The following is a 27,551-nucleotide window of genomic DNA, read 5'->3' as shown; positions in this document are numbered from 1 at the left end:
TCCACTATAACAGGATCATACTTACTTCTTTCACTGAGTTCTGTCTAGCATAAGAGAGATCTACACTTCCTCTCAAAGAGTGCTTCATATGGCGCCATTCGGATACTTAAATGGAAATTGTCATCTTAAGTGAATTCGGCTAACAGTAAGAACATATCCTAGTTTCTGCTAAAATCAAGCACATATGTGCATAGCATATCTTCTAACCTCTGTGTCGTTCTTTGTGTCTGCTCTTCCATATGTGGATGGTAGGTTATACCGAATCTAAGAGTAGTGTCTATTTCTTTCTCTAAGGACTTCCAAAACTTCGAGTAAATCTCGAGTTTCGGTCTGAAATAATACTAGTTAGGACACTAAGTAGCCTAATAGCTTCCTTAACTTTTATCGTCCATTTTCTGCTGGACTTAGTGCTTTCTTGCCAAAATAGCTAACATTTCTGGCTTTTGCACCCTCTTACATTACTTCCCAGGGTCACCCTTCTTTGGGCTACTCTTGCCTGAGCACGCTTAATTGAACAGTGCTGATAGGAATCTGAGGTACTGATTCTGATAGGCTTAACCCTGGTACTCTGCTATCTTAGTTCCTTCTTGACTCTAGCCTTATCTTAAGGATTTGCCCGTCAATACTCAGTCTGTCTCTATATCACAAGGGTCCTTTTTATATCTGGAGCTAGCATGAATGTCTCTTTTTCAGGTCTTATGGCTCTAATTCTTCTAACTTTGGCTTTTTTCTGTTAATCAGAAGGAAATCAAACCAAGTCTAATCAATGATAAGGTTATCTGGAAGGAAGTCATGGGTACTCTCTCGGTACTGGTTTACAAACGAAGGAGGTTTCCATATCTCCAACTCATCCCTGGTCCTCATCTTCCTAAAGAGGTACTATACCTTTTACTTTTATGGCTTAGCCACTTTCTTTAGGCTCGGTCTACTGTAACCTCGGGAGCTACTGCGCTCTACCATAAGCCTTTTCAGGATCCACTATAACCCAGGAGTACTATCATTAGTTTGAGCTACATTAAGATCTCTGGGAGACTTTAGACCATAGGACTAAGTAAAGTCACCTCCACTCAGTTGGTCACCTAACTAATAATTCCCCAAGACTATTCCAAGAACCAATACCATTCTCTTAGGCCTCATGTCAATTCCCTAAGCCACCTATTTGTCTTTTTAAGTGCCTAACCCAATCTGCCTTAGGAGTTCTCTTACTCTTCTAGCTGCTTTTACCATCTCTTACTATTTTAGAATGGTATAGAGAGAGAACTCATGCAACTTCTCTTTCCTCTACTTCACTTTTCAGTATGAGCATACTCTAACGTGCATAATGCCTGGTATTTCAATGCAAGGAGTACAAGCTCTTATTAGTTGCTATGTCTATAACGTGCCTTCCAGACATCTTATCCCTTTAAGAGGGATCCTCTCTTTCTGTTCACAGCTATTTCTGGAAGTCATAGGAAGAGGACTTATGAGGTTCTTCTTCTTTCTGCTTGCTCTAGTACTCTGGTAAGCTCAGGTACATCCAAGCCTAGCTTTTTTTTTTCTTGGCTAGTCATGCTTTTATTGGGTGAAGTCACTCTGCTTGCCTTGCCTCGGTTACTTCCCTTTCCTGCTTGGATAGGGTATCTTGCTCTATCATGAGCAAGATCAATTCTGACTCGGAGGACTAATTCCCACTTTCTCTAGGAAGACCCCTAGCCAAGACCTTATCCCCTAAAAAGGGTGCCTCTCAAACTAATCCCAAGTAATTGAGTATCTCTTAACATTATCGGGAACATGCCAACCTCTTAAGCTAGTTCCCTACACAGCTATCTATCTCTCCTTGATCCTTAAGAAATTTCACTAGGGCTTTCTATCTTGCCTTCACTATGACCAACTTCCTATTCATCTATTTCGGGACTTAAGATAGCTACTCTATCATAGTGCCTGCAGCCCTAACGAGGCTGTAAGAGTTTGTCCAACTTAGGTAGCTACTACACCTTCTTAGTGGTGAATAGAGTCAACCCCTAACAGTCTTGTTCAACTCCTTATCATTATACTTCCTCTTGAGGGGGAATATGATAACTCTAAATATTGGCCGCCTATCTCTTTTTGACATTTACTAATCTTACTTTCTACTACCTTTGAGAGTCATTGTGTTTCATTGAGTTATCATTTCAATATTTGAGAGTTATTGTGTTCATTCGTCGTGACCAAAATCCTTGTGTTGCAGTGATGGAAGTTGCTGCCACCCTTGGTAATCACTTTCGTATTTGTTCATTGCCACCAATTCCCTTGGTTCATCATGATAAAACACACTTTTCTCTTAACCTTTGCTAGTCTTACTTAGCTTTGTTCATCATAGCATTGCCCGTATGGGCTTCTGTTACAAAGCTCAACTTAACTTCCAGATTTAACTCCATTTCTCTTAGGGTAGGATCAGGGTTTTGTCTTTGCCGTTATGGGATGACAACTAATTCAATTCAATTAGCATACCAATTTCATAGAAGCCATACATATCAAATCTAAAACAGCATAACTATGTTCATAACCAAGCCGAGTCTTTTAATATAGGCATACAAGATAAAAGAATGACTAGCACCCAAATCAAATATTGCAATCATTGGGGAGTTGTTAATAATAATCGTACCTTGGATTATTTCTGGAAACTTCCAGGCTTCTCCCCCTATGAGGGCAAATACTCGTCCTTGGGTGCGTGGCCTTGCCTTCTCTGTATTCTGTGGGCATTCTCTTGAGAAGTGTCCGGGCTTGCCACAAGTATAGCAAATGTTCTGCTCAGCTATGCATGGTCTGTCACCGTGATTCTTGTCGTAGGTTGGACATTCCTTGCCATTTGGGGGCTTGCCTCCATTCTTACTCTTTTGATTGTCCCATGGCCTCTTCCTCTTCCTGCTGGTATCAAAAGAGCTGCCACCCTGATCTCCCTTCTTTAAGTTAGGAGTAGACTTAACCATCAGATGATGGTTCAAGCTGTTCTTTGTAATTTTAGTAGACCTCAACTACCTTGTTGAAGTGCTCGAACTGCTTGGGAGCAATCATCTCCCTTAAGGACTACTTTAGTCATCTGACGCTTTTCTCTGTCATCCACCTCTTATCATCTTAGTAACGCAGGTAACTAACGTAGTGGGAGAGATGGATAAACTTAGTTAAATACTCATTAAATGGCTCATTATCCTTTCGCTTCAAGCTTAGGAATTCCTCTTCCCTTTCATCCCTGACTGACCTTAGGAAATATTTTTCATGGAATTGCTCCAGGAAAAGTTCCCATTTTACCTTTGTGTTTCGAGTATCCAGAATAAGTTTAGTATTCTTCTACTAGCGATCGGCATCTTTTTCTAACTTGTAAATTACCATCTAGGCCTTCTGCTCTGTTAGGCATTCTAATACTTTAAAGATCATCTCCAAGCAGTTAATCCAATCTTCTGCCGCTTAGACGTCAAACACTCTATCAAATGATAACGGGTTGTGTTTGCAGAAATGGGTCATCCACTGCTAGATGCTGTCAGGGTCTACTACTGGTATTCCAGGCCTAGGCACTTATTCTGATGTTGGTGCTATAGGGGTTTCTTTCTCTGCCTGCCTCTTGTCGAGGTTAGCCATTGTTGCTGCTACCGCTACAGCTATCGCAGTGTCCCTCTCTTGTTCCAAGCGAGCTTATGCAGCTCTCATATCCTCGATGGTATTTTGCCATTACTTGAGATGATCCAGAATTAACTGTAGTGGATCGGGAGGGACCCTTGTGCCCTAAACTGGGGGTCTCTGTGGCGAAGGGTTTTGTCGAGTTCTAACCATCGTGTTTGACTAAATGGATAGCATAGTAGAGGAACAAGAAGTGAGCATCATGCTTGGATTTTATTTAACAAAATATTTGTCATACAATACTTATACATCAACTAAAACAACAAGTCCGAATATACATACTGATGCAACACAACATAGCAACCAAGCATCGTCAACCTAACCTACTAGGGTTAGCTGTAACAAAACATCCTACGTTAATGTTATGAGGATCTCTATCCATCTAGAGGAAGTGAATAATAACAAAGCCCTTAAGGCTCCAGATCTAATCCTCTACATCATCTCCAAGTATATGGTCCAGACGGACAATCTCATGTGTCCAGAGGGGTGTGTGGGGTAGGATGTCCACCATCTCTCGCGGCCAGTCATATGGTTCCAGGTAAGAATTGTCCAGTCCATGGGCCTGGTACAGCTCTCTCATGCCCTAGAGGTAATCTAGGTGTACTCTGAGGTCTGCTTCTACATCCCTCCTAATGTGTTGCCCTAAGAACCTCAATCTATCACTCAATTGACCCATACTGTGAATCTCATGATTAGGCAGAGCTGGGTTAAGTACAACTGGTACTGCAGGTGTCGGAGGTACCATCAGTCGGGTAACAAATTTCATTGGTAGTATAGCTATATCTGCAGGGCTAGGCTTCCTTTACTCAGGAATCCTAAAATCTCTAGGTGGTTGAATCAGGCCAGTTTTAGGATCCACTAAGTCTCCAGGTCCAGGAAGGTTCATCAACTCCTCAAAAGACATCCCTAGCAGTTCAGCCCAGTGCTTGGCATAGTTACTAGAGCTTACTGATGAATAGCCAGGGCTATCATGTCCCATGACCCACTCCACTAGATCCTCTTCCTCAATAACTTCAATGTAATCAATATCCTCCTGATTGACTGACTTTTTTGACTTAGCATCCTATTCCATTTTATTTTCCATCTCGATTCCTACAAAGGTTTGTCAGTTCACTACTACAAAAAAAACTTTAAGTGTAGCGCTTATTTTTTAATTTTTGAAGCATTTTTGAAACGCTACATTAACTCTTGCTATGAAAGGCCTCAGATATAAGCTGTAGCGCTTTGAAAACGCTAAGGAGGACTTCCCGAAGCGCTTTCTCAGGAAGCGCTAGCGGGAGAGCGCTTTCCAGGGAAAGCGCTACAGGAGGTCTAATAACTCCTGTGGAACTACAGGAGATCATCTTCTCCTATAGCCCTTTCTGAGGAAAGCGCTACCAGAATATTGTCATCTCCTATAGTGTTTTCTTAAGAAATTGCTCCAGGAAGTTCTTAAGAAAGTGCTACAAAATTTTTTTCCATAAAAAAAATTAATTAGTGTTGCATTTCCAGCCAAAATCCCATTTACAGAATTTACAGCCAGCAAAATTCAGAGATCAAACAAATATATATAATAAAATTCTCAAAACATTACCACTATATATATATTGACAATAGTTGTAAACAAAATGAAACTAATTCTAATTCTACAACTAAAGCCAAATCATAAAAGAGAAGTAACTACCCACTTTAGATGAAGAATTGTTCGAACACATATCTACATCACTCTTCAATAACTTCATTTACTTGGTTGTTAGTGTAGTTTGTGTAACGTGCATCTTCATAATACTACTCAGTAATTTAACATAGCCAATTAAAATCACTAAAAATTAAGTATTAGACAATAATTAGTTATTAAATAATATAAAGTGAAAATAAAACTACTTACATTCTCAGGAATAAAAATTTGATTATGAGTAATAATTTCTTTTATGAATCTCATAATATAATAACCACAATCATTATTATTGGGTTGGAAAGGGCACTGCAACAATATCATTAAATAGTTAAATCAATTTATGAATGCAAATAATTTATTTTCAAAACTTAAGAATTGCAATAAATATCCGAATTTTCTTCCACAAATAGCTTTTTAAGGTGTCAGCAGTTTTAGAATAACTCAATCTAGCAGAACTTCAATAGCCAATCAACGCACTAATAAAATGAAGTTGAGATTAAATTGGTTATTCAGTCATATTATCTTTGGTCCTTAATAACATAATAACCCTCTAAATAAAAATAAAATAGCATAACAATTATATAATTAAAAGAAAATTCAGAAATATTCGTATATGAACTTATATGAAATATAGAAAAATTTAGAAATAAAATAGCATAACTCTAGCGAACAATATTACTATAAAATATACAAAATATAGAAACTCGCATTATTCACAAACCATGCTCTATCTTTTTTAAAGTTTGATGCACACATATATATGAACTTATAAATTCTAATATGTAATATAGCTACTCCAAATGCAAGCTGCATATATATGTATATATAATATCATACAAATATACACATGTACACAAGTATGGGCAGACACTTTACCTATTGAACAACCACATCATATTAGGACGGTCTCTTGGTTGACCATGCTCTAAAGGATCCAAATAGTAAATAAGGGGACCTAAAGGTGCCGCTGGATTGATCACAATCAATATCCAATGTTGCCTAAAATTTTTTAAAATTTGTTTAATTAAATCAAAAGTAGCAACATGATTAACAAATATCATAACTCATAAGAGTACAACCAATGACTTATCCCGTATTGAACGGTGCTCAAAACAACATATTACGAGTTGCTTTTGCTGAGAAATACTCTTTAACCATATTAGATTGAAAATCAATGTCTTTTTTCCAGTATGTTGGCCTATCATATAGGGATTGATAAATAAGAATTGTACTGATCTCTCAGTGTCTATCAATACGTCATGGTACAAGTGCCTTCATGTAAAAACAAATAATTAGTACTCAAACTAATAACATTAAATGATAAATAATAAGAATGATGAAATACCTAATCCATATGTTAATAGTTGTAGCACCAACCCATCCACGATGAAGTATGTCATTCAACACATGCCAATCAATATTATCAAATATATCACTTGTGCTGTAAATATGCCTATCAAACTCCACTTGAATACCATTTCCTTCCCCAAAAAAATCTAGGTGCAATCAATTCCAATTGATTATGATATGAGGTAATTTGTTTTTGACCTATTTGACTTGCTAATCGTGAGCCTTTCTTTTTCAATACACTTGTTGAAGCCTTAAAGTGGCTGCCAACCAATTGAATTTGTTTGCTCCTTTGTTATGTAACCTATAAAAATCATCAAACTAAATCAAATATTTCTAATAAGATATATGAAAAAGTAATTAAAAAAGGTAAATTTATTATCTTTTGAAATGGCTCAATAAGACCTATAGGCCATGCAATATAAGTACCCACAACATCTTTCACCATCGTTTGCTCATCTGGAGTAGGAAATGGTAATTGAGCATCTTCATTGGTGCAAACATCAATCCTTACACGAAGTGTGTTCTAAAGCAATGGTGAATTGTGCAGAATTTCATTACCATTGTTATAAACAACACCCACAGCAACTGCATGCTTAAAAGATTGATCTAAACACAACTTGCAATTTGAGTTTCCCTACAAAAAAAAAAGTCAATAAAAAAAGAAATTAAAAATTAAGTAGAAAAAAACTTGAGAAAATTTACCAGAAGAAGAAGGATTTTAGGAATTGAAGTGCAGCTATCCTTTATGCTTGGGCTATCACATGTGTGAATACTTGGTCTCACCCTATGTTGTATGTAGCTTTGCAACTACTCCATTAATTCCATATTTTTTTGTTGCAATACACGAGTCTGTTCAAAAAATTGTTCTTGCATTTGCTACTTGAAAGAATTCATTTTCTCTTTTAGTTGTGAAATGTCATTTCTGCTGCAGCGCTTTTGGGGTCCAAAATAAGATGTTGGTATCACTCCAAAACCAATACCCCGAACACGACCAGGAACTTCAGGGACATTTAATGCTCTACTAAGCAAATCATCACGTCCAATACATTAGGCTTCATCTGGTGATTCTTGTGTGATTGATTGCTAAGACAAAAAAGAATGATAACATTATTTCTTATAAAATAGAATCATTTAAATAAAAGCTACTTAATGGAACATATAATACTTACACAATACTCTGCAACCCTTCTAACTTTGTTATGAACAATTTCACATTTCTTGTTAATGCAACCAACTAGCCACAACACGTGCCGTGATAATTGTATAGCATTTAAGTTTGATTCCTTCATCTACAAATTAGAATTATTTGAAGTTAAAAATTATTCTAACAAATGATATACACATGAAGCAATTATTAATGAATATACTAGTTTTTCCTCTATTTGTTCATATGCTATTCATCCTTGTTTATAGCGATATTTCATGTTTATTGCTCGGGACCGATTTTTGTCACTTAACTCCTATTTAGATGAAAATTATTAATATTAACATATGTTAATTACATATAAATTACAGTTGGAAAAGTCTATTATTACCTGAAATTGCTCAATTGTATGTGACTCCAAAAAGATATCCCATTGTTCTTGATTGATAATAGCATCATATAAACTCAGTGGTGTTGGGATGATATTCTTATCATCATCTCTCATGTATTATTTGACTAGATCAGCATGAAACTTTCTTAGAAGAGTGCTAGCTTTCATTAGCACATACCTCTCTCGAGTCTCATCAATATCAAAACAAGACTATAAGAAAACACCATATTTAAGTAGTTGAAGTGTGATCTTATGAGAAAAATAATAAGAATATTGGAGTAATTAATATTTTACCACCACTTCATTCTAATCTAAGTTCTTATACTGTTTTAGGACTCTTCTCTAATTGTCAAATGTACAAGGGACTCTGTCTCAAACTGTAGTACCAATGAAACTAGTAAATTTGCTACGATTAACTCCAATTGGTTGCCCCTTGTAATTGCACTCAATTGATGACTTGATTCCCTTATTTCTCAACATGATCAACTTAGCCATAATGGTCCCACCACAGGCTACATCATGCTCATATCTCTCTCTTTCAATATACAAAGGAAGTGGGACATTATCCTCATTCTCTTCAGGAATAGGGACATCATCTTCAGGTGGAGAATCCATTTTCCTACAAGATAATTGAAGCAGACAAAATATTAGTTAATGATGAGAAAGTTAAGAAAAGTAAGTATAATAATTTAAAAATAAAATGAAACATACAAATAAATTTAACAAGGGTTAAGGTGCAATTTCAACAACAAAGTTTACTCTAAGGAGCACTGAGCACCATAAAGTTTATTTGGGTGCAAAAATATACATGAAGTTGTCAAAAGGGAGCATCTGGCACCATGCCGTTAACGTCCATTAGTTTACCGTTAGAGGGGCCCAGAAAGTCAGTTTTAAGGTGCATTTTTAACAACAAAGTTTGCATCAAGGGGCATTAGGCAGTATGAAATTTACTTATTTATTTATTTTTAATCTTCTCAAATTAGTCCATTGCATCCTATATTAAGGACTGGAGGTAGTACTTGGATGCAAGCAATAAACCTCATATCCTAGAAGGGAAAGATGTGTTTTGCTTAAATACATATAAAAGGCTTGGAGGCTAAGAAAATGACATGACAGAGAGAGTGTGCGTGTTGACTATGATGAGAGAAAGATGGATCGACTTGGAAGTGAAAATTGATGGAGAGAAAATATAGCATTTGGTGAGACCGAAAAGAATAAAATTAATGGACGTTTATGGAAGTTGAAGAATTTTGTTTTTTTTTTCTTTTACAAAGTTCATGTATATTTTTGCACCCAAGTAAATTTCATGGTGCCTAATGCCCCTTGATGCAAACTTTATTGTTAAAAATGCACCTTAAAACTGACTTTCTGGGCCCCTCTAACAAACATTAACGGCATGGTGCCAGATGCTCCCTTTTAACAACTTCATGTATATTTTTGTACCCAAATAAACTTTATGGTGCCCAGTGCCCCTTAGGGTAAACTTTGTTGTTAAAATTGCACCTTAACCCATTTAACAAACTTATGTTCTTTTTCTCTTTCTTGTTTGATTTAAAATTGTGTTTCTCTTGAATCTTCTCGTACTTTGAATTGATACATGGACCCAGTTTCCTTCTTTATGATCATGTCTAACATATAAGGGTTCACTCTCATCAATTGGTATAAACAATTTGAGCTCAATCAAATTCCCTCATACTTAGACCTTTGTACTCCTGGACAAAGCTCAAAAATGACTCAAAAAGATACAAGTGCAATGAGAAATACTAACATGCTTAAAGATGATAGTAGAAGATTAGCAAGAAATTCCCACGAAGATGTCACAACAGTAAAATAAAGACATGCTAAGAAAGTAAACACTATGGACGTTTAATCCAAAAGATTGAGCAAATGAGATTTATCTCAAAGGTATGTGTTTGGCTCTCAACTCACTTGTTTTGGGATTATTTCACTCTAAGTATGTTTAGTCCAATCTCTACCATAGGCTTGTAATAATTCTACCTCTCCACCACAAGAACCACAAGTTGCAAATCAAGAAGACTTAAGGTTCATAAATTTTGGTGATGGTCAAGTGAAATGGATGGGATAGAAGAGAAAGTAAAATTGAGTACAAGCATAACAATTATTCTACTTATGCGATAAACATAAACCTTCCTGAAGAAAGGAGTTAATAATAATAAAATAATTATTATATTTTTTTGGTTTGTTTTGTTTTTATTTTTTGACATATATATGGCCAAACAGAACAAAAATCCACAGTTTATTTGCATGCATGTACTCAAAGTGTAGGTCCAAAGGGGTTGACAATGGTAAGGAGTTTGGGCTTGTGTTTAGGTAATAAGGGTTTGGAATCGAATGCCTCCGTCATGTCCACAATATGTTGATTCACCAGGCTTTGATTAAGAATTACAACAAGTTCTAGAGAAATATGAAACTAAACAGATTCACACAATTTAACAAATTAAGGCCCAAATATCCTTCCAACAAGGCTAGTATCCCAATTAATCAATTTCAAGGTTTAAAAGCGCAAAATCCTATTTTCAAAGCATACCCCTTTTTTTTTTTTTACTCCTTGTCAAAAACAGTGGGGAACGACTAGTCTAAGTTCAACCATCATTTAAAAGCATAGGTAGTTTTCTAAAAACACAAGTATAATTTTGATTTTTCAGTAATTTTAAGCAAAATGCAGGAGTATTAAGAATCTAAGCAGGAGGATTTCTGAAGAAAGAAAAATGAAACTGCAAAGCATTCAAGTTCTTTTTTGGCATTTCGCCACGGCGAATGAAGGGGTTTGTCACGGTGAACCTTAACCGAAAAGGAAAAACTGGAAGCAGACCTGCTTCGCTGCGGTGAAACATAGGTTGGCCGCAGTGAAGTATGGTCGAGACGTGAAAATAATTGAGAAAGAAGCGTTGGTCGCGGCGAAAGCAAAAGTTTATCGTGGCGAAGGTTGACAGAGAGACAAAATGTAATGCAATTTTCAAACTTCCCTGAAAGTTAACTTCAATGACTTCAAAAATGCCACAGTTTATCATTCTAAAACACCTAAGGGATCAAAATTGATGCATAATAAAGCACTTGCTGAAATAAAAAATAGAGATCCCTCCCCCACACTTAAGCACAACATTGTCCTCAATGTTTAAACCTATACATGCAAACCAATCAACAAGTGAACTGGAAGTTGTGAAGTCTAATTTTAAATTGAAGCACAACACATCGAATTCACAAAGAGAAGAAAGAAGGGTGACAGGTTGCAGGCAAAACAAAAAGGATAAGTGAAAATATTGGAAGGAAGCAATGCAGGCATAAAGATTACAGCAAAAATAAAGAGGCCATCAGTAGCTAAACAGTTAAACCAGCATCCAATGTATCACAGTAATGAAAATACCAAAAGACTTAACAAATATCCAGCAAAACTGACACAAAACAGACATAAAAAACAAGAAATAAAATAAAACACGAAGAAAGAACTACTGCTGCATCCCACTATCATCCGCCCCAGACCCAGATGGTCCTGCACCAAAAGTGCTTGCTCCAGATGTTTCGACTCCACTCTGATGGTCATCCTCTTTGAGAGGTAGGAGGAAGTTCAACCATTCAGCAATCAAAGCATCCACACGACGACGGTAGCACCAGTCTCTATCATACAGAGCGTCGCGGTCCTTCTGCCTCTTTATCTCTCAAAAGAGTGCAACACGTAACTGGTGGACATGATCTGCCAGCTCATCGATATCATCAGCCAGGGTGTCCAAGGTGACAGGTTCTGGAGCTTCTGGGTCTTCCTGGCCTTATTGGCCTGCTTGGGCTTCTAAGGCTTGTGCACCAGCTGCATAGACTGCTCCAACGTCATAAACAGGATGGATAGGTGGAGGTGGTCCAATGACAGGCTGCTTAAGGTGGTCATAACGAAATAAGGGGGCTAGCTCAAAGTAGCTGTCATTGTTGTACTCAAGGACATTAGCAGCATGGAAAAGGTCAGTGACTAGGTAAGGGAAGAGGATGCTGTTGGTGAGTTTGGGGTTGTTAATGGAATCATGGAGAGCAGAGTAAATGGCGTCGGCTACATCAACTGAGCGGCCAGTCATGAGAAGATAGATGTATAGGGCTTAGCGCTTAGGAACATTGGCTAGGTGGGTGGTGGGGACTAAGTTGTTGCAGACAAAATACAGCCAAGGACGAGCCTCAGGTTGGAACTCGGATTACTTAAGGTATTGCTTTGTAGTATGGGGGTAATGACAAGTGGCACCCTCATGACACAGGGTTAGGAGAACATCATCAAAAGGGTAGTTATCTCTGAGTTCATAGTAACTACGATGGCGATAGAGGCAAGCGGTAATGGAAGCAGATGTTTTCGGCGATAAAAGAACGATGGACACAGATATTGCAAAAGTCAACGATCATGGAACCATGGAATTGGGCATAGGTGTGGAAATGGTGACCAAAAGCGCTATTGCCCATAGAACGCTCCTGGACCACACCAGTCAATTAGGATGCACGAAGCTGGCGTACAAAAAGGTGATCTCTGGTTAATTTTGTCATATAACTCCTCAAAAGTATACTCATCCCCAGAATCAGATTCAGACACAGGCGCAGGGTTCTTAGTACGAGGCATTCTTTGAACACAACAAACAAAACACACTAAACAAAGACCAAACAAACAGCAACGAACACTACCCTAGAAAAACCAAAATTAGCAACCAAGGCAATAACAAATTGGCTATGTAATGATTCATAGGTTTTTAATTTACTAAAAACTTTCAAAATTGAGTAAGAAAAGCACTGAAAAACAAAATGCACAATGAATCATTAGATAGCCTAAGAGCTACGTAACTGAAAATGAACAGCAAGAATAAATAACCCAACCAAACACCCAACCAAAGGAGCTAAATGAAAAAGAATTAGCTGAAAAAGAAAGAAGGAAGAAAAACTGAAAGAAGAGAAAGAGGAGAATCTTACGCAGGAGATGAAATAGAAACCGAAAGTGAGGAGCACCAAGCGTGACTACTAAAAAGAAGGCGTAGGCAGAGGGACGGACAGAGGAGAACAAGGAACCGAACACAAGAGAGGAAGGAAGAGAAGGTATGCGAGTAGAGGGAGAGTGGGGGAAGCTACCGACTGGACTATGCTAAGGGAGGGGGAGTGTTTCTGCAAAAATGTAACCGAAGGGTATGGGATGGGGCGGTTTCTGTAAAAGAATGAGGGGTTAAAGGTTAAGGGGAGGTGAAAAGACTAAAATGGAGTTAAGAGAATTGAATGGGTAGGCAGTTACAAGGGGCAAAGAGGTAAATTGACACTAAAAAATCGGATTTAAAGAAAACATTATGAGCAGGAATCGAGAGTTCACTACGGTGAAAGTTCACCAAGAGAAACAAATAAAAACTGGGCAACTTTGCCATGGCGAAGGTAGGAGTTAGCCACGGTAAAAGTAGCCAGAGACGCCTAAAAATGAATAGAAACAATCAAGCAACAAAGGAACTGTCACACCCTGATAATTTTATTCTAACTGATGAATGATTTGTGACTGACTAAGGCCAAGTAGTATAGTAGACTGGTAGAGGATCCAGGTTATGAGGAAAAATCAGGATAGGGACATAACGGTCATTTCTGAAAAGATCAGTTAAGAAAGGGCAGTATTGGAAATAATGTCCAAATTTCCTGAAAATTCCCAGAAAATCATGAAAAATAGAAAGGAGGGTACAGAATAATGTTTGAGGTTTAGAAGATGAATATGAGATTAAAAATAATTTATCAGGAAATTATTTGTAATTATTGGAATTTTTGGTTAATTAAGGAAAATTAGCCAATTTCCATTATTTAAAATATATAGAGGCCTCAAAAATTCAAGGAAAAATATGGATAAATTATGTGACATATTATCCTAATTTATAAAATTATTTCCCACCTTTGGATGTGCAGAGGTTAGCTTAAAGGATATTTATTACCGAATTATTATCGGTAGAATAGTGATTTTTGACAGAATAAAATTTAGAAAATTATAGAGGGAGATAAAACTTGAGAAAAATCATGGATTACCCTTGGAATGAGAGGAATTTAATGAGGTGTTGAAATCAAAATTTTGTGTTCTTGAGTTCTAGGAGAGAGAAAGGAAGAAAGAAGAGAGAGAAAGAGAGACAGCAAGCTTAAACACCTCTAATCGCCGATTAAGCGCTAATTAAGGTATGTTTATCTCCCTAAGTGTTAATTATTTTTAGTTGATTATTTATTTGAGGAAGATTAGGATTAATTACCTTGATTAATTATAGTTTAGTGATAGCTAAGATTAATCATGTTATTTGATTAAGGATTAGTAAGTGATTAAGGTTAGCTACCCTAATTAATTTGTGATTAGTTATGCTAATTGAAGGATGTTTAATTATGATTAGTCATGTTGATTAAGGAATGATTAAAGCTTGATCATATTGACTAGAGAATGATTAATGATTAATCATGTTAAATAAGGATTGATTAAAGCTTAATCATATTAGAGAATGATTAATGATTAATCATGTTGATTAAGGAATAATTAATGGTTAATCATGTTGATTAGAGAATGATTAATGGTTAATCCAAAAAGGGATTAGTGATTTAATCTTAGAGGATTATGACTATGTGACTTGAGGACCTTAATTAAATATTGGATTAAGGATTAAGGGTTAGTGATTAACCAAGAAAGCATGATTAATCATGGATTAAGGAAGAATTCCAAGACCTTAATTGAGGATTAAGGCTTGGTCAAACCAAGGTCCAAAGGATTAGGAAAGGTATACAGAAATTATAAATTGAAAGATACAAGGGTAGCATTATATTGAGAAAGAATGGTATACTGGATATGGAATTTACCATACCCTTACTGTATGGTGGATAGGCAACTCTTCTGGAAACCTAGGAGGATCTCCAGCCAGGGAACAAGGAGGAAACGTTAAGCGTGGAATTGAGGTAGCGTGAACTGCAATTATTTTGTTGATCTGTATTTGATGTATCTGCTATGTGTGTTTATGTGCCATGAGAATGTTTATGTACAGATGATGTAAACTCCTTGCAATGTATGCCTTGGCTCTTGCATGATTGAGTTTTGACCAGAATGATTATATGCTCCATGATATGATGACATGGATACAGAATGATTATGGCATGGCATAAAGACTAGAAATGTTATTATACTGCATGTAGCATGACATCTTATGCATGTTGACTTGATGGTTGTATGTTCAATGCTACTGGGATTTCTATGAAATCTCATTCCTCCTATAACATGATATCCTAGGTGCCACTACTGTCAAGGAGAAGGGAAAGGAAATAGTCATGGCTTGAGGAAGTTATGAATTATGTAATGTATTATACGGTTTTGAACCTTTCTCTTTCAAGCCATGTAAACATGCTATGATCATGAATACATGATATGATAACCTTTTTGGAATGTATATTAATGATAGAATAGCTTTACATGTGATTATAGTATGATTATAGTGAAAAACGAAATGCTGTTAGAATTAGTGAAAAAGGGGATAAAAATGGTCTAGATTTGACCAAACTTTGACCAACGAAGACCCTGGTCAAATGGTTGACTTTTCCCCTGAAATTTGGCATGCAAATAGATCTTATTTTTCCCTTTAAAATGAGTGGTAAAACGTCACAATCAGAGCTCTGTGTAAGAAGTTATGACTTTCTGAAGTTAGGCAAAAATCCTGGAAAATAGAAAAATGACCAAATGAACAGTACTTTTCGAAATTGAAAACGAATGCGTTTCTGATTAAAGCGGAACCTGAGGTCATTTTTCCTTGATAGATGATGTTAAGAGCTTCGAGTGAGACTTGGAACGACCTCATTTCGATTTTTCTAGAATTAGTTATGATTTTTCAAAGTTATGCCAAGTTTAAGGTTACGGTGAATAGTAATGCGGGAAAAGAAATTTTCAAATTCTGGTTTTTCAACCCGGTAACCTTAGATTGCGCTTCCGAATGTCTTAACTTGGCACAACATAAGGTCGTAAACGTAAGGTGTTACAGGAACACAACACAAAAATACGAGGGGCAGCTGGATACTTCAGAAACTTTTTAGGTATACAAGATGAGATCAATAAGTGCTCAATTAAAACAAGATAAGGTAGCACAACACACAAAATTGAGTAGCAAACTCTCTCCATTAATCAAAGATAGATAACGTAGCAACTTGCTGCATTATAGCAATTAAGCACACAACGAGAAAAGGCAGATATTCAAAATCAAGAAGGGAATCTTATTGAACAGGCAAATAACTAACTACACTAAAACTATACTACTAAGATGGTTTCTTCCCAACACTCAATCAGTATACCAAAACACAGAACATATCATGAGCAATAATAGGGCAAAGGTAAGTAAATGAGTGAAGGAAAGAAACAACCTGAGAATTAAGAAGGCTTTTGATTCTCATGGTAGAGCTTCAGTAGATAGCCATTGACTTTTAGTCTAGCTCCAGTCTCCTCGTGCAAAAGCTCAACCATGCCAAAGTTGTGCACTCTTGTGACTGTATAGGGCCCGTCCCATCTAGTATTGAATTTTTCTTGCTTGAAAATGAACCGGGCCTTATACAATAATAGTCGGTCACCCTCTTTGAAGTGTTTCCATAGGATTCCCCAGTCATGCACGAACTTTGTGTTCTCCTTGTAGAGTCTGGAGTTTTCATAAGCTTCAAGTCTAAGCTCCTCTAACTCTTGTAGTTGCAACTTCCTTTCCTTTTCGGTAGAGTCTATATTTACATTACACTGATTAACTGCCCAATAAGCCTTGTGGCTAAGCACCACTGGTAAATGACAAGCTTTCCCAAAAACCAACCAGTAAGGGGACATGCCAATAGGTAATTTGTAAGCCGTCTGGTAAGCCCATAATGCTTCTTCCAAACGTAAACTCCCGTCTTTCTTGGAAGGCCTTACCATCTTCTCCGATATGTACTTCACCTCTCTGTTAGAAATTTCAGCTTGACCATTGGTTTGGGGGTGGTAGACAGTGGAGACTTTATGAGTGACACTAAATTTTGAAAATAGATTATCTACAATCCTATTACAAAAATGTGTACCCCTATCACTCACTACAGCCTTAAGGATCCCATACCTATAGAAATGTTTGATTTAAGAAATTTCAAAATAGCTTGGGCATCATCTTTTCTAAAAGGTATCGCTTCAATCTATCTGGACACGTAATTGAAAGAGAGCCTTAGTTATCGTTCGCTTAGAGGTTCTCGCTCAAAAATTTATCCAAGCTATGCAGTATAGTGCAAACTCGGGTCGTTTCACTTTTGGGAGCCTTTATTAATTACCTAAGCTAGACTAAATGCCATGCAATGCAATGAAATGGGGTTTTAGGTTTTTAAGACTTAAATGAATGGTGCCTAAACTAAATGCAATGAAAACAAACCTAAGATACTATATTTTTAGTGTTTTAAGATAATAATGATGGAATGGAAATGAATGATAGGAAATCTCTTGAAAATGGCTTTGATGGCAATCATAGTTCACTTAAAATATTGGGAGTTTCACAAATCATTAGGTTTTCTTAATAACAACCTCAATAACTCATTGAGTCCAAAGCTTACATTAATGAACTCATTAATGAAAACTTTGTTAGGCTTCCTTAATGTGTAATTTTGGAATGATCATGCAATTGGCTTAATGAAACACACAATCAACTCAGTACCCAAACACAACTATGCAAGATAAGAGAGAATCATAAGAGTTACAATAAGCATATATGCAACTACATATATTTAAGCACAAGGTTCAACATCAATCAATCCAAATTACAAATGTAATCATTAACCAATAATTACAGTATCAGTCCCAAGTTCCTGACTAAGAAATTACAACTCCTAGACCTAAAAAGCCATAAATCATAGCTAAAATTGCAAACTGAAACTAAACTCCCCTTTGAAGCTTAAGAACTCAAGCCACACCACCATTCTTCAAGAGTTGATAAACCCTAGCTCTTCATAGCTTCAAGAAAAGCTCCAACTGAAGTGAATCTGTCGGCCATGGTAGCTGGGAGTGGAAGGAATTGAGATGGAGTGAATGAAAGATGAAGAAAATGGATGGGGAAGAAGATGGAGGTGGAGAGGCAAGAGGATGGGAGAATAGAGGTGTTGTAGGAGATGGAATGGAGTGTATTTTCGAAAATAGGGTTTCTAAGGGTTTTAGGGGTCTATTTGGGTCGGATCATATGATTAGAAGCTCCATTTTCGCTTTCTGATCCGGATCTGGCATTGCTGATACGAAGAGTTCGCCGCGGCAAAGCATGCTCGAGAGGAGCTCCGCCTAATCTTGTGATTTCGCCGTGGCGAAGCTGTAAGTTGGCCGCGGCGAACTCTGCCCGAGAGACTACTGGGGAGATTTCAATTTGGCACCGCGGCGAACTCTATTAGTGCTGATACTCTGATCTTGTGTTGTGTCATCCTTTGGTCTTTGATCTTGGCTCCAATTCTCAATTGTCCTACAATAAAAAGCAACAATTTGAAGCATCAATTGTCCTAGAAATCAACTGAATACAATTAATAACCAATTATGACAATTTTAACCTCAAAAAGACACTAACTCAAAGCAAAGACTCTTAATCTAAATTAAACACAATTATCATCAAAAGGAGCCAAAATCTATGATAAATACCCTTAAAATGATATGAAATAACATAGAATAATTGGGCTAAATCAATAATCTACAGCTAACAAAATATATACAAAACCAAAGGATGAAGGAAAGGGTCCCATAAAATCAATACCCTAAACATCAAAAATTTCGCAAAACAATAAAGGCTGTTGAGGCATCTCATGCCTTTTCCCTAACCCTCCAAAACGTTGACATTTGTCACAGGACTGACAAAATGCAAAAGAGTCTTTAAAAAGGGTTGGCCAATAAAATCCCAAATCTAAGATTTTCCTAGATGTTCTCCTTGCACTAACATAACCCCCACAAACCATGGAATGACAAGCTGAAATGATGGGCTTGAAATCTTTATTTGGGACACACTTCCTAATAACCTGATCACTACACATTCTCCACAGATATGGTGTATCCCATATGTAGTGTCGGGACTCTCTTCGAAGCTTTTGTGCCTGAAATCTAGACATAAAAGGAGGGGTGAGTCCAGACATGAGATAATTGACAATATCAGCATACCAAGGTTCTTTAACAACCACAGCATATAAAACAAAATCAGGAAAAGAATCACAAGTGAGTTCAGAAGAGTCTACTCCCCTTGTGTCCTCTGGTAGCCTACTTAGGTGATCGGCTACTTGATTCAATACCCCGGCTCGATCTTTTATCTCAATATTGAACTCTTGTAAAAGCAAAGCCCACCTTATCAATCTTGGCTTGGATTATGGCTTCTTGAATAGATAGTGGACAGCCATATGATCTGTAAAAACAACCACTCGAGAATTGATTAGATATTGCCTAAACTTATCTAAGGCAAACATAATAGCAAACATCTCCTTCTCGGTAGTGGTGTAGTTGACTTGAGTTGGATCAAGTGTTTTAGATGCATAGGCTATGACTCTTGATTGCTTCTCCTCCCACTGACCAAGCATGGCACCTACTGCAAAATTAGAAGCATCACATGATAGCTCAAAGTGTAAATCCCAGTTAGGTGCAGTTAAGATTGGAGGCGAAACAAGCATAGATTTAAGAGTATCAAAAGCATGTCTACAATTGTCATCAAAGTTAAATTCCACATCTTTTTTCAATAAAGTAGAAAGGGGTAGGGCAACTTTACTAAAATCTTTAATAAATCGCCGATAAAACCCGCATGCCCTAAGAAAGATCTCAAATCTTTAAGATAGGTGGGATAAGGAAGTGAGGATATAAATTCAATCTTTGCCTTATCAACCTCAATCCCTTTTTGGGAGATTAGGTCCCTAAAACTATCCCACTATCCACCATAAAATGACATTTCTCAAAATTTAACACCAACTTCTTATCTATGCACCTCTCAAGAGCCTGTTTTAGGCTATTCAGGCATTGATCAAAGCTCTCCCCATAGATTGTGAAGTCAACCATGAAGACTTCTATGTTTTTCTCAAGAAGGTCACTGAAAATCACCATCATACACCTTTGAAAGGTGCCTGGAGTGTTACATAACCCAAATGGCATCCTACGATAAGCGTAGGTACCGAAAGGGCATGTAAAAGTGGTTTTGTCTTGATCCTCGGGGGCTATAAGAACCTGAAAATAACCTGAAAACCCATCTAGAAAACAATAATGTGACTTGCCAGCAAGCCTCTCTAACATTTGATCTATGAAAGGAATAGGGAGATGATCTTTTCGTGTGGCATCATTAAGTTTTCTATAGTCTATGCACACATGCCATGAATTTTGCACCCTTGTAGGGATACTCTCATCCCGTTCATTCTTAACCACTATCACCCCACTCTTTTTAGGTACTACGTGTACCGGACTGACCCATTCACTATCAGAAATAGGATAGATAATCCTTGCACTCACGAGCTTAGTAATCTCCTTTTTAACTACATCAAGTATAAGAGGGTTCAGTCGCCTTTGGGGTTGCCTCACTGGTTTTGATCTCTCACTAAGAAGAATCCTGTGTGTGTAAATAGCTGGACTAATTCCAGGAATGTCAGCTAGAGTCCACCCTATTGCCCTCCTATGCTCCCTTAAAATAGATAAGAGTCTCTCTTCCTCACTCCTAGACAATGAGTTAGCAATAATAACAGGTAATTGTTCATTAGACTCAAGGAAAGCATATTTCAGAGTAGGGGGCAGGGGTTTCAAATCAATCATAGGTGGTTGCACAATAGAAGGGATCAATTTATGAAGTTTAAGAGAGAACAGATTACTCCTCTTTCCTTCAACCAATGATAGCTCTGGTTGAATTTGATCAGCTTTGCGGTTTCCTTCCTCTCCAAGCGTTGAACCAACTTCAAGTTGATCTGCGACAGCAACCATCTTAGAGGGATTCTTTTCCATATCATCATTTCCCATTTTAGCATCAGCTTCTATGATGTTAGGGCAATCTGAAACATGAACAGAAAACCTTTCCCCAAGGGAATCATCACTGATAAAAGAGGAATCACAAATTGAATTTGCATCGGTAGATGACACAGAAAATGTATGCAGGATGGAAAGCATGCAATTAACCATAATACAGTCAAGACATGTCACATCACTACTACATGAACAAGTAGAAAGAGATGAAAAAGAAGAAACAGATTCATCTTCATCATTAGAGTCAGTAGAGTAAAGGTTAGAATAAAAAGAATCATGTTGCAATTCAATTTCAGAGCAAGCATCCTCAACAGCAATGTCCATCATGTTAACACCCAATAGTGAATAGTCTTCATAAGGATGTTTTATTGCTTCATCCATGTTAAAAGAAACTTTATTATCACCCACTTTCATTGTAATGGTCCCCTCTTTCATGCCAATCATGGTATTAGCAGTCCTTAAGAAAGGTCGACCAAGGATTAGTGTGGTGTCATTTACAAGCTTAGAAGACATGTCAAGCACATAGAAATCAGCAGGAAATACCAAATCCTTAACTTGAACCAAAATATCCTCAATAATGCCCTCAGGATACCTAATAGTCCTATCAACTAGTTGAAGCATAAAAGTAGTAGACTTAAGAGTCTTGACTTCTAGTGAAGTGTAAATGGACTTAGGCATGACATTATGTAGGGAATTGAAAGACGACGCGCAGCGGAAACAACTCGAAGTTTTAAAACTTTCAATCCCTTTCGGATCTACCAATCGCGTTTAAGTCAGGTAGTAAGAAGCATTACCTTTAGGCGTTCGATTCCCTGGTGACTTGATGATTCGGCCGTTCAGGATGCTTCTGCTCGCCTCCTGTGTCGTTCGAAGTCGACAACTCCGGTCGGCTTCCTCTACCGGTATCCACACGAGTAGCCCTCAACCTCGAACGGCGTGCTAGCGCCTATGTCCGTCTAGGGTTTTAGGAATCCGTCCTCTCTCCTCTCTTTTGGCCGTCTCTTAGGTGTTGGTTATCTCATAGTTAAACCCTAGCTCCTCATACCAATATATAGGATGCTATATAGGTTTAATTAATAATATTTAATTTCGAAATTAACTCTAAATTAATTCCGAAATTAATACAATATCAAAATATTGCCTAATCAGATAAGAGAACAATTAAATAAATATGGTTTAAATTAAATCCGTCTCACAGATTTAATTCTCCTATTTATTTAATAAAGAGATGACGGAATTAATTTGTATATATTTAATTTATCCTTATAAATTAAATCTAACAATTAATATCTTTTATATTTATATATATATATATACGAATTTATATATATATATATACACACGTCCACCCTATATTATTCATTGAATCTGGACATATCTTAGATTCAATGAATCTGGACATCATAACTCGTGTCGGGCTATTTTGTGTGCGACCCTGTAGGCCCATATGAAGTTGGCAGTGGGCCATTAACTATAATGACCCACAAGTCGTAAGCGGTCTCTAGCAAGACATCACGACTACCCAAATCATATGAGGATCATTGAACGATGCAACCTTTCATACAACCATATCACGTCCCTTTTGTCTCACGACATTTTGGTCATGGATGAGGCATGGAGAACGTCATCCTCCTATCCATGACCGTTACTTTCTCGATCCCTGAGTAGTCTGAGTATAGAAATGGAACTACCTTTCCATTATAGTATGGCCATACATTTCTCAGACTCACTCATCGAGGGGCCCAGTAATGTCTCTCTACGAATGTGAGGGACAAATTCCATCTTGACCATTCACATTCCTACGCATGAAAAACCATTAAGCCTGAACATAGTCTTTATGATCACTCGGTCAAAAGTGACTTTTGACTAGGTCAAAGCTAAGCGTTTCTCATGTAGGAATCCATGATGATCTCAGGTCAAAGGGCACAGTGACATGGTTTGTATATGAGAGAAGCTTATGACTTAACCCATGCAGCTCTCTCATAGCGGGTCGGTCCAACACCTTGTACTCTCACATGTGCCTATGACTTTAATTTATATCTCTATATATCTTTAAAGTCATACTGGTCTTATTTCATCTTTGCTCCCACATAGATGACCGACCAGGGACATTTAGGATAAACCATGAGTTATCCAAGGATAGTTACCACAGAAAACATGCAAATAATATGATAACGTAATTGATAAATTCATAAATTAACAATGTTCAAAACATAATGATTGGCCCCTAGGGCACAATTTCCAACACATTAATGGCTGCTCCTAGAGCAAGCAGGGCTCCCCCTATAGTGACTTTTCCTATTGTGCAAGGGACAGTGAAAGATCTAGGGTCTTGACATTTTATTGGGATTTGGGGTTTAAACAAGGTAGACACATTAGAGGGCAATTGAACTCTTTCATTAGGCTTAAACATCCTCTTTTGTGTACACAACTCTTTAAGAACTCTTGCATATTTAGGACTCTTTTTAATCAGGTCAAGCAAGGGAATATTGACTTCTACCTTCCTAAAAGTTTCAAGCAATTCATGATCTTGCCTTTCATTGCCCATTTTTACATTTTCAAGTAAGAATGAGGAAAAGGTAGTTCATTGATATTTACCTCCTTACCTTCCTTGCTCAAGGCTCCATGTTTGCTTGGTTCAGATTCCTTTGTGTTCTCCTTGCCATCATGCTTAGTAGTGGACTCCTTCCGTCGCAATTTCATCTCTTTGGAGCTTTCTGACTTCTTGACCTCTTGGGAAGGTGGTGGCAGATCATCACAAATAATCTCCTCGTCAACAGTTTCATCCTCCTCTTCATTAAACTTCACTTGCCTCCCACTTCGAAGAGTGATAGCATTTAAACCCTTAGGGTTTATAACAGTGTTGGAGGGAATAGTGCCACTGCTCCTAGCTTATTGCTCATTCATGTTATTGAACAGCTGAGTTACATAGGAGTTGATGTTCTTAACCTTTGTCTCCCAATGCTCCATTCTTTTCTCTAAAGCACTGAATCTGGCATTATTTTTAGAGGAGTCTTGTTGAATCAATGAAGCCAATGAGCTAAACTTATTCGCATTAAAAGTCCTTTCTTCTTTCAGTAAGGCCATCATGTTATGCAGGAGTTGATTGGTGTCTTCTTTAGGTGGAATAGTCAAGGCCTGAGGTTGGTTTTGGAACTAGTTTGAGGATGAACCAGCTCCTCTACTCTTTTGAAATCTGTTTGGAGGTCTACTCTCTTCATTTCTCTAACAAGTCTAGGGTTCACTTTCCACCCCTCATTATCAGTGTTGGAGTAAAGGTCCCACTTCTGATTTGGATGACCCTGGAAAACAGCAGATACCTCTTCATATCAGCCAAGACAGACACTAGAAATATGCATAACCGAGCCACAAGTCTCATAACTAGGGGTAGTAATATCTATAGGGGGTACTGGTCTATGCACATTCATATTCTTCAACTCCGCAGTGATAAGGGATACTTGAGAAGGTATTTTGCTTTCCAGAGAATCAACCTTTGATTCCAAGGTGTCCATTCTTCTGTTGTGAACTGTTGAAGCTCCTAACTTATGTATCGCTCAAATATCTCTTGCATTAAATTGTTGATGATTTAAGGCCATTTTCTCGATCAAACCCCAAGCCTCTTCTGCAGTGGAGTCTATCAAAGATCCTCCTGATACAACGTCTAACATACCTTTCTCTTGGTTCTTACAACCCATCATAAAAATATTGCACTAATTGTTCATCTAGCATTTGATGATGTGGGCACCTTGAGAGCAAGTCTTGGAATGTATTCCAATAGTCGTACAGAGACTTGTCATAGTCTTGCTTAGCTGAATAGATCTCCTTTCTCATTAATGAAGTCTGAGAAGCCAGAAAGTATTTCTCTAAGAATGCTTTCCTTAAGTTCCCCTAACTGTGATATGCATCAGCCACATGCCTTGGAAGGCTCATGTACCACTCTCGAGCTTTATCCTCTAATGATAAATGGAAAACCTTCCACAGCACCTGATCCAACGATGCTCCCACAGGCTTCATGCTCTGACAAACCATAAAAAGGGATTGCAAATGAAGATAAGGATCTTCTCCTGTCAAGCCATGAAATTTTGGAAGTGAGTTAACCACTAAATCTTTAATTTCAAAATTAACTTTAAAATTAGGGCACACAGTAGTAAATGGGTCAAAATTGACATCAAATGTGGTGGCTTCCCTAATTGTTCTTCTTTTAGGGTTCCCATTATTTTCTCCCACTCTCTCTTGTTCTTCATTCCCTCTATTGCCTCCATTCCTCACTTGGTTAGCATTGGGGTTAGGATTAGGTGGGTTCTGTCACACCTTACTTATATAGTACCTTAGCATTCATTTAGAACCATTCCAGACCATGTTGGATGGTCTTACACTTAAAAATTTCAATTTGGATGTTAATTTTCAGAAAATTACTGTTCACTGTCCAGTTTTCAGATTACAGGTCCAACTTTGAAAAATCATAACTAATTCTAGAAAAATCGTATGGAGGTGTTCCAAAATTATACAGAAATATTTTTCAATGCTCTTTAAGGGAAAAATATTCAACTAAACTCATCCTCACTGAAAACGTACAGTTTATTGGATTAAGATTACTATTTGTTTGGTAAAATCTGGACTTTCCAGATTCTATGCCTTAATTTTGAAAATTCATATCTCTTTGTATACACATCCAAATGAGGTAATTTACCACTCATTTTAAAGCTTAGGATGTTCACTATAAGGATACCAAATTTCGTAGTTTAACTCATTCATATGATAGGTTAAACTGAAACTTGAAACTAACTGCTCCATGACCTACGTTTTATCCCTTAACATCTCTTTACTTTAATTCTTTTTATTTCTTGGGCATACCTAACATGGGCTTACTTTTTCCCATTCATGCTCATACATTCCTCTACATGCCATAAGCTTTATAATTAAATAATGACATTCACAACATAATTATAACATAGGAGAATTATACATTGAATATTAGTATCAATCATTAGCATCAATAATTCTCCACTTCTTCTCCTTGCTTCTCATGCCATTAGTGCCCATCATTGATTGACCTAAATGGTTGGTTACGAAGGGGTGAGATTCGGGGGAATCTCAGTAGCAAACATTACCACATACATGCATAAGATGGATGCTAGTGTATGGTATGTAGTTTTTCATAAACTTAAGTTAACTAGTTACATGCCATCATGCTTTATGCTTGATATAAAAATGCATGGCCATGGGAACATATTAAAAACAGCATTTCTAGCAACAATCATCATGTCACAACATCATTCAAACAACAAATATAAACCAACACATGAGCATACCATGTCAAGCATATAAAGGGTAAGTTCATTACCTTGCACCTCAAGCTTTCCTCTTACTTTTCCTTTGACTCCCTTGATTTTCCAACCATGTGGGCATTCGGTCAACATCACCAAACATCTTCTTGGATGTTCCAAAGGTCCTAAACATAACCATAATGATCACACAATCCATTAGGGCCATTAGATTACATAAAGTTCAAGACTAGCTTTCTTGAACCTCAACCCTTTCTCTTAGTCTTAGGGTTTTCTTTCTAACTTTTCTAATATAAATCTTATCATTTCCCATTCTTAATATCCATTTCTTGTCAATTAGGACAACTTTAGATGGCCTTAGATTCAAGAAGATCAAATCTGGAAATTTTGGTTCGCGGGCACTGTTCATGCAGAAACTCCAGAATTTTTGCTCAATTTGAAAATTCATAATTAAATCTAGAAAAATTCAAATTGAGTGATTTCAAGTCTCACTGAAAGATCCTTAAGCTAAATTTAAAGGAAAAATAGTTTCAAGAACCAATTCTATGCCGAACAGTACCAGAATTGTACGGAACTTGAAACCCTTCCTAAAGTTCAACACTGTTTCCAGATTTCAAGCCCTAACTTTGAAAAATCACCATAAATCGTACACATATCCAAATGAAGTGTTCTACCCATTGATTTAAAGGTCACAGAGTGTACTTTAAGCATACCAAATTTTAGAACCAGATATGAACAGTAACTAATTCAAAATAGGCATCAAATCAGCACGTAATTCTTCTAATTTTCACATAGATCCACTTGGATCTATGATACTTTGAGGTGTTCTAGCAAGATCTAACAACCAAACTCCCTTCCCCACTCATCTACCATTTCGACCAGCCATCAAAAGGGAGAAAAGACAGATTTTTCAACCTTAAAAGAGAAGGAAAACAAGACAAGAACACATCTAGAACCAAGATCTCACCTTGAATCCTTGATTGATGACCAAAGTTGATAGCTTTCCTTGGTTCTCCTTCCAAAACCCTCTCTTTTCCTCTCCTCTTTGCCTTGGACAAAATTCCCATCTGATTTAGGGGAGAGATGAGCTCCTTAGTGCTCTCAAAATATCTCATCTACCACATTTA

The 27,551-nt window shown here is 37.2% G+C and overlaps 1 protein-coding gene across 1 annotated transcript; it reads right to left on the bottom strand.

The window, feature by feature from the left end:
- Nucleotides 1-16,561: 16,561 nt before the first annotated feature.
- Nucleotides 16,562-17,086, bottom strand: LOC114759281 (uncharacterized). The gene has a single exon (XM_028948441.1). It carries the CDS (start codon nucleotides 17,084-17,086, stop codon nucleotides 16,562-16,564), a length of 525 nt encoding a protein of 174 aa, XP_028804274.1.
- Nucleotides 17,087-27,551: the final 10,465 nt, after the last annotated feature.

This window comes from Neltuma alba, unplaced genomic scaffold (genome assembly GCF_004799145.2).
Source record: "Neltuma alba isolate B1F8T4 unplaced genomic scaffold, ASM479914v2 tig00010811_pilon, whole genome shotgun sequence".
Lineage (NCBI taxonomy): Eukaryota > Viridiplantae > Streptophyta > Magnoliopsida > Fabales > Fabaceae > Neltuma > Neltuma alba.
This window is presented reverse-complemented; position numbering and strand designations above follow the sequence as displayed.

Excerpts from the sequence above, each read along its gene's own strand:
- LOC114759281 (XM_028948441.1), bottom strand. The coding sequence starts at position 17,086 with ATGGTAAGGCCTTCCAAGAAAGACGGGAGTTTACGTTTGGAAGAAGCA.